The sequence below is a fragment of the Cyprinodon variegatus genome, unplaced genomic scaffold (assembly GCF_000732505.1).
Source record: "Cyprinodon variegatus isolate N-32 unplaced genomic scaffold, C_variegatus-1.0 Scaffold938, whole genome shotgun sequence".
In the NCBI taxonomy this organism is placed as follows: Eukaryota; Metazoa; Chordata; class Actinopteri; order Cyprinodontiformes; family Cyprinodontidae; genus Cyprinodon; species Cyprinodon variegatus.
The window spans coordinates 132,843-141,509 of NW_015151391.1; the positions used below are offsets into that span (position 1 = coordinate 132,843).

An 8,667-nucleotide genomic window follows, 5' to 3' on the forward strand; every position below is an offset into this window, starting at 1 on the left:
ACAAAAAATAATTTAATAAAAATAAAAAGTACTTTTAGAAGTTTGAATTCTGAACATGACCAGACTTTTCCTTTAATGTAACACTGTTGGTTCCTGGCAGCTTTTAAGGAGCCTCAGGGAGCAGAACCCGGATCTGTGAGTTTCTACCTGCAGGCTGAATGAAAGCAGAACTGATTCTATGTCACAGATGTAAATCAAAGCGTTCAGACAGATTTTCTATCAGCATATTAACCCTCAGGTGGATCATCAAGATCATTTCCACCCACTTAGTAAAGTTTGTAGAGCCAGTTAGCTGCATCCCTCCATGTTAGCTCTGTGGCTCTGCTGGGAAACATCGGGCAGTTTGCTGCTGGACCAAACCGGTGTTTAACAAACCAAAGATGGCTGACCCTTCTGGACGGGGCCCGGTTTACAGGGAGGGTTGAATGGATCAGGGTTTTTCTGTTGACCAGAAGGGGCCCATCCTGGTCCTGCTCACCCTGCGATCTGGACCGGGCCCCTTCACGGGCCTTTGTTCTCCGCCTCCTCAGCCAGAGATGTGTGAAAAGTGGGTCACAGGTCGGACCTCTTTGTGTTCCCCGGGCAAATGAAAAGTGACAGACACCGGCCATGCCTCAACACTAATATACTCTGTGCCCCCCCGCCCGCTCGGCGCCCACTAATTATGACCTGCGGTTATTAGTGCTGCGCCTGTAATTGCTGAGCATCCCTGGACAAATAGTTTGGTGCTTAGCTGGACGGTGGGGGGGCAGTGCCTTGCTGGCAGGGGTCACCGGGTCACGGGGGAGGAACTGGAGCCGGGCCGGACTCCCCGCCCCGCCCTCCACCCTGGCAGCTCTGAAGCATCACTGATTGGCCGGTTCATCCCATCATCCTGTCCAGTCAGAAAGAAGCTTCAAACATTTTGCTTCATTTCTGATTCTTTAGGCCGATTTTGCTAAAAATAAAAACATGGATTAATACAGTGATTTACAACCTTTATTGAACATTTACAAATTCCTCTGACAAACCAGCAACCAATCCACTGGTTTGTTTTGAACCTTTTTTGGAACGACTGACCTGGATGACTGAGAATCTCCAACGGCAACCAAGATGACACCAAACGACTCTAAAGCCTGATTTATGAAACCATGTGTCGCAGTAAACTCGGATAGGCCCCGCCCCTTCCGCAGACACTCTGGTGCACCTCCCCAAAATTGTAGGAGATCGCAGACAGGAGGCCTCTGATTGGTCAATTCTACATCCCCTCTATACTATTTCCTGTTTGGTTCCTTACCGGCTTGTTTTTTTTTTTGTATGACCGCCATTGTGAAAAACAACTCGTAAAGATGGAGCAGCTAGCAGAGCGAGGTGCGTGAGAACGCTGGGACGCCTTTTTCCACCCGGATCCCCGCTCTTTATCGCCCTCCATTGTTGCACAAACTTGCCCCCACTTCCTCACCGCCTCGGCCGTATCTAGACCCACAGCTAGCTCCTGATTGGCCCTCTGGCGTTGTGGCGTGGAATAACATAGCGCAGACCACGCTTCAATATTGAGCAGAAATCAAAAACATCTGCGTCAAGCTAACTGCGGTACACTCCTCCCCGGGACGATAACCAGGCCTTTAGTGTGAAGGCTGGGCTTGTTTCCATGAACATAGTAGGAAATCCTGGCAGGAATGGTAGAAAGACACACAGAGCTCTTCCTCAACAGTTCTCAGTCTCTGTTTTTAGTTTTTATCTCAGTCAAGCTTAAGAAGCTCAGCTCATGTAGATGTGTGGCTGAAAATGAGATTAATGCCAAAATACCTTTTGTGGCCAGAGTTGAGAAATTCTTGGCAACAGAATTTGACGGACAAAAACTGTCCAAAGGAAGAAAGTGAGAAAGCTTCCTGGAGAGGAAGCGAAACGTCTTCAAATCCTGGAAACCAAGTCCAGTGGATTGTTTCTTAAACTTATACGGAATGTCCAAAGAAAGATCAGCAAAGTTTAGCTTTAAACCACCAACTTGTTTCAGTTCAATGCTCCTTTAAAGTCGGGTCCTTTCCAGCAACAGATACTGAGCTGTAAGCACATTCACATGAAAATTACTATGAATTAAAAACATTAACCTTTATTGAACAGGATGGAATCATTTCAGATTTAAAGAACTTTCAGAAGTTTGAATTCTGAATATGGCTGGACTTCTACTTTAAAAAAAAAAAGTATTAATAAATCAAATGTGGGGTTCCTCAGGGAACATCTGCACATCCTCTCAGTTTTTATTTTACATTTGAGTTTCTTTCTGTTGTGTGACGGATCATGTTAAACAGTCAAACCTGGAAACGGGGCCACATGTTGGACCTGATCATCACCAAAGCTCTAAACATTTCCCTGTATCTGTTTGACCGCTGTTATCTCTGAAAGCATCATCTCCAGTGACTCGGTTAGCAAAGAGACGTCAGCAGAAAACTCCTCTGTAACTCAGTAGATGAGCTGCTAGATAACTTTCCTCTGAACATTTCAGACATCATTGCTCCAATTAAATGAAGTCTGGTTCTGGGGGGAAAGTCTCCATGGAGATCTGCTCCAAATGTCAGAAGTGTTGAAAAGCTGAAGGCAGGTGGAGAAAGAGACTCTGATCTAGAGCTGCAGTTAATGATTATTTAGCAGATCCATTAATCTATCCTGTGTTTTTTTTTATTTTTTTTTTATAAATTATCAGAGATCCAAAGGTTCCTTAAAGATTTAAAAAAAAAAATTTCCACTTGAGTTGTGGGTGGAGCCAGGGGCGGATTAAGGAAATTAGGCAAAGACAGGCAGGGGCCCCTCAACAGAGAACACATCAAACAGCCCCATTGTCCAGATAGAGAAATGTTAATAGAATAGACATCCATTATCTGTTCTAGGTTGTGTCCCTCTCTTCTTGTCCCTTTTCTTCTTGTTTTCCTCTCTATGTTTTGTACTCAGCTGACTTTTCATGCTGTCTCTAAAGGAATGAAAGATTTTTTCCAAGCACTAAGCTCACTTAGCTGATTGCTCCTTCCTGTGTTTCCAAAAAGGCCAAAGTAAATAACCCAGTCCTTCTTTTCACTGTAGACAAGCCATGATCTGCTTATCTGTTCTCCATTTTTCATTTGGATGAAATAATAGCTGCATGAATCATGACAGCAGACAAGATAGAGGAGAGCAGGAGGCGGGGTTACCAATCTACTCGCTCTGGAGAGCAGAGTTCGCTGCTTTTAGATGTTGTCTCCAAAGTCTCCAGTAGCAGAAAAAAGTCTCTAGATTTGGCGCTAGGAGCTTTTTAGAAATCAAAGTGCTAGAGGGGTCTGAAAAGTGGCTAAATATAGCGACTAAAGCGCTAAGTTGGCAACACTGCTCTTTGCATGGTTTGTTTTCAAATGGTTTGCTGCTGTCTGTTTGGACCTTTCTGAACATGTGCAGCAAATGGACTGATCCAATATGGTGGACACTGAAGGGGGGGGGCTGAGACACACTTAATATTATCAGCGTTCTGATGGCATTTTAGCCAAAGGATTTTTATCAAGAAAACATCATTAATGAGCAGAAATAAGGAACAGTTGTATTAACCACACATGGAAACAGAGTTTTATGGGGCCCCCAGGAACTTGGGGCCCTAGGCAGCTGCCTGGTATTGACAGACAAAAATTTTTATTTTTTTTATCTTAGATACAAAATGTTTATATATTTTTTTCACAATCTTGGTATAATTCCTGCTCTAAATGGGTCGCTCTGTCAGCTAAAGGCACGTTTAACTGTCTCTATACTCTAGTTACAGATTAATCAGTTACCGTACTAAATCAGTTGATGATTATTTCAATAATCAATCAATCCGATTAGTTTCAGTCCGACTCTGAATTCAGGCTCTGGAGAAAACAAAGAGAATGAACGACTGGATGGTTCAAAAGTTACACAGAATAAAGTGTAGCTAACTGCTAGAAACCAGAACCTCCAGAGGCAGAAATAGTCGCCTGAAGAAGCTTCAACGAAGCTTCCGGTCTGAAGCTTCTGGATGTTTCAGAGGGAACTGAGGTCCTCCTCTTCAGTCAGATCTCTGGGTAACTTCCACTGACCCACGGTTCTGTGTTCTGCTGTAAAACACCGGAAGTTACACTGCAAAAACGATGTAGAAATAAATGAAAATGTCTTAAGTGAATTTACTCTTAATTTGAGCAGGACAATAAGATCATTTGCAAATTTTTACTCTTGAAATAAGATAATTAGATAATATGCACTTTAAATAAGACAATGCAATAGTTTTTTCTTATTTTAAATGTAAATTGTCTCTTCATTAGCAAAGTGTCTCACTTACCTCCTCAATTCAAGAAGAAATGCACTAATTTTAAGAAAAGAAATGACTGAATGAATTTGATTTAATGTTTTGCAGTGTAGGGTTGTGGTCCAGTTTGGCTCTGAGAAGGTTTTTGTTACGTTGGTCTGAGCTGATGGACTGCAGCTGCAGAACATCCTGCTCCTTTTGGATCGTTTACAGAAACCAAATGTCTGATCTCATTAAATCTCTCCTCCTGTTTCAGGGTTTTGGACCCACAGAACCAGTGAGACCCGGTAGGACCTGCTGTGTTGATTCCTTGACCTCCTCCGACCTTCTCTGCTTCGCCCGCTGCGACTGAAGTCCGATCGGATCGGATTCCCTCCTCCCTCTGGAGCCCGAGCTGCCGCGTGGACTGCCTTGTTCTGGACCTGGTTCTGGCTGCAGGATGGCGGTTGGGTCCAGTTTGGCTGTGGTGCTGGCTGCTCTCCTGCTGGCTGGAAGTGACGGTGAGACGCTGCAGAATCACTCCTCCTGATTGTTCCTTTACTTAAAGTTGGACCCTTATAGAATTAAAATGGACCCAATCTGAACCAGAGGGTCTGTAAGCGACGCCTGTTTGGACCAGAACCGTTTCCTCACTGCAGATGAACCTGAATTCATCTGAAAAAATGGAAAATCATAGATTTAGACAGACTTTCTGGTCATATGGTTCACACAGGGTGTAAAACGAAATGTTGCTCAGTGCAGCTTTTTAAAACATTTCCATTTCTAAAGTGCAGCAGTGATGAGCTGCAGCAGGAGAACCAGGAAGCCCAGAGAGGTCGCCATCCAGGCGCCAAACATCAGGGGCTCCCAGCTCTCCCTGCTGCAGCTGCATCCCACCCATTCAGAGCTACTGGATCAGAACCTCAGGGGGGAAAGTCACTGCTTCATTCTGGTTTGAAGATCTGTCCTCAAACCTTGGAAACCAAGTCCAGTGGATTGTTTTTAAACTTTTACGGAATGACTATGACCTGGATGAATCTTCCTCAGCTTATGTTACTGCTTCATCTAAAGCCAGGCGTACGCTGTGATTTTTTTTCAGTTGTTGCACGCAGCTGCAGCTCACACTGTACGATGAAACCGTAGGGTGTAAAAGTTCACAGCTCACCATGTTTGTTCTCACACTGCGACGCTCTGATGCGATCTACCTGCTCACACTCTACGCCTAAAAACCAGGTGGGACTCGACAATCTGGAAGAAGAAGAAGAACTGTCTTGTTTGCACATGCTCAGTGCTCTGGGTTCCGATAAATCGGCTCCTAGCTCTGCTACAACAGCAGGATTTACCCACCAACACCTCACAACAGCCGACTGCGTTTCAAATATGTTTGATTTTCTCCCGACCTTACGAGTCCTGATGGGAGGTGGTCGTTAGAGGCTGATCGCTACTCGTTACCGCCTGCACAGCTACACCACGCACCATCAGGCTGAAATCAAAAAAATCCTCGCACGACTGGAGAATCGCCCTGAAAACGGCAAAAAGTCGTACAGCGTACGCCCAGCTTCAGTGGATCAAAGGGCAGATCAGTTTGATCAGTTACTAGTTTAGTTGTTTTCTGTACAAACTGGACTGGTTTCCATTAACCAACTGGTTCCAGTCTAAGTTAATAAACACTGAGGAAGATCAAACTGGTTCTCAGCCTTCATCATGTTTATTTATTGATTATTATCTGATTATTGTTGTATAAATCAGCTTTATTTTCCCATTAATTCATTAAATCCTCCATGATTCAGTCAATAAGAGGAAAAGATCCACAGAAGGAACTGACTCAGACTCTGAGGGCAGACTGTTACGGATCAGAACCATTAAACCAGAACCATGCATAGTTCTGTTACAGTGACACACCTTCTGGTTTCACTGCTGGTGTCTGCGGTTCTGGTTCTGATCCGTTCTCCTGCATCAGGAACCAGTCCTGGTTCTGCCTCCCAGTACGCTCCAGCGCTCTCTCTCTCTGCCTCTGCCCTCCTCCCTGCAGGAAGCTGTTGAACTGATTGCTGCCGCTCTCGCTTCCTCTCAGCACATAAACCATTTCCTGTATCGCGCGGTGCGATCCTTCAGCGGCGCTAAACGCTCCAAACAGCCATTGTTCTCCGGAAATATCCCTCATTCCCCTGGAGACGCCTCGCCTCTTTGAAGCTGTTCATTTTCCCTGCGAGGGCCGCAGAGCGCCGGCCCGCCGCGTTCTGGAGCAGAACCGCTGCTCCAGTCGGTTCCGCCGGTTCTGTTCTCTGCAGCTTCATGTGATTCCATTAGATAACCTGCAGAGTGAGCGCTCTGTCCACCCGTCCAGCTCTGGTTAACCAGGTTATTAATTACCCCCTCTGGGCAGNGATCAGTTTGATCAGTTACTAGTTTAGTTGTTTTCTGTACAAACTGGACTGGTTTCCATTAACCAACTGGTTCCAGTCTAAGTTAATAAACACTGAGGAAGATCAAACTGGTTCTCAGCCTTCATCATGTTTATTTATTGATTATTATCTGATTATTGTTGTATAAATCAGCTTTATTTTCCCATTAATTCATTAAATCCTCCATGATTCAGTCAATAAGAGGAAAAGATCCACAGAAGGAACTGACTCAGACTCTGAGGGCAGACTGTTACGGATCAGAACCATTAAACCAGAACCATGCATAGTTCTGTTACAGTGACACACCTTCTGGTTTCACTGCTGGTGTCTGCGGTTCTGGTTCTGATCCGTTCTCCTGCATCAGGAACCAGTCCTGGTTCTGCCTCCCAGTACGCTCCAGCGCTCTCTCTCTCTGCCTCTGCCCTCCTCCCTGCAGGAAGCTGTTGAACTGATTGCTGCCGCTCTCGCTTCCTCTCAGCACATAAACCATTTCCTGTATCGCGCGGTGCGATCCTTCAGCGGCGCTAAACGCTCCAAACAGCCATTGTTCTCCGGAAATATCCCTCATTCCCCTGGAGACGCCTCGCCTCTTTGAAGCTGTTCATTTTCCCTGCGAGGGCCGCAGAGCGCCGGCCCGCCGCGTTCTGGAGCAGAACCGCTGCTCCAGTCGGTTCCGCCGGTTCTGTTCTCTGCAGCTTCATGTGATTCCATTAGATAACCTGCAGAGTGAGCGCTCTGTCCGCCCGTCCAGCTCTGGTTAACCAGGTTATTAATTACCCCCTCTGGGCAGTGAGCTGCTGTCGCCATGGCAACGCAGGGTCAACATTCCCCACAGGAAGCGGCTGAGTTTAAAAGGACGCTGCGTTTTATTGGTCATAAAGAGGAGCTTCAGTGATGAAGGTCTGCTCCTCTTCCTCAGTCCTCAGCAGCTGTTTTACTGTTAAAGGGCCAGCAGGTAATAAATGCCTGCAGACACGACTCGGGTTTAACAAAACCCAACGACAGGATTATTTTATTCTCATCAGATAAAATAAGACAGAAGTTCACAAACAAATCAAAGTTTGATTATAAAATAAAATTAGATCAGAGGAATTTTTTTTTATTTGCATAATTATAGTCTAAAGTACTTAAAATAAATCTACAGACGATTTAACAGATTCCATTTGATTTATTAATGTTTGAGTTTAGGTTAACAGAAGCAGGAATTTATTATGAGGCCCTTCAAAATAAAAGCCTCATAACCAGGCCAACTTTATTCATAAGAACTTCAGAACAACGTAAATAATCAGACGGGATGAGAACAACAAAGCAGATGTTTTCAGAGAATCCAAAGCCTGGGAGCTTCCATGGATGACCTTTGACCTCTGATGGTCCACAGCATCTCCTGGTTCTTCATTCAGTAGAAGGTTCCTCTCAGGAGGATCTCCTAACTTCTGCACCAGACAGTGACTCATTGTCGGCTGTCATAAAACGCGCCTCGCAGTCGATCACGCCTCCTGCATCGCCATGGAAACCAGCGGTTCTCCAGCCGCCTGCATGAAGGATAAATAAAGCTGCAGCGGCGCCGAGTTACCCAGCATGCTCTGCCAGACCTCAGTCTGCGCTCAGACTGATGCTGCGATTAGGCACACATGCGGACAGAAGCCCCGCCCCCCCCCTGATTGTTAGTCACAGGACGTCGGCCAATCACTGAGCCGACAGGAGGACTCTAACCAATCAGAGGAGGAGCTGATTAAAGCCCATCAGTTAATGATTAGATATGAAGTTTAGATCATCATCATCATCCTCTGGAGGTGAGAGGTATCACTCTGAGTGAAATCATCAGCTCCTCTGTTATCAATGAAGGGAAATAAACTGAATTAATCTGGTTAGTTTTTAGGAATCAAATGGATTCAGTGAACTAGAGCTGCAGATGTTTCCAGCTGCTGATTCTGACATTTAGCCTCATTAACCTTTATCAGTGAAGAAAAGGCTGTTTGAAGGTGATGGTTCATCTCCTGCCGTTTAAATACAACAAACTTC

At 45.2% G+C, this 8,667-nt stretch overlaps 1 protein-coding gene across 2 annotated transcripts in view; it reads left to right on the forward strand.

Moving 5' to 3' along the window:
- bmpr1a (bone morphogenetic protein receptor type IA) overlaps positions 1-8,667 on the forward strand; it is a 44,589-nt gene that overhangs the window by 21,809 nt on the left and 14,113 nt on the right. For both annotated transcript variants that reach the window (XM_015398505.1, XM_015398506.1), the window contains exon 3: positions 4,518-4,761. In XM_015398505.1, the coding sequence (XP_015253991.1) occupies positions 4,701-4,761 (61 nt within the window). In that variant the 5' untranslated portion in view covers positions 4,518-4,700. The remainder of the gene's footprint in view (positions 1-4,517; positions 4,762-8,667) is intronic.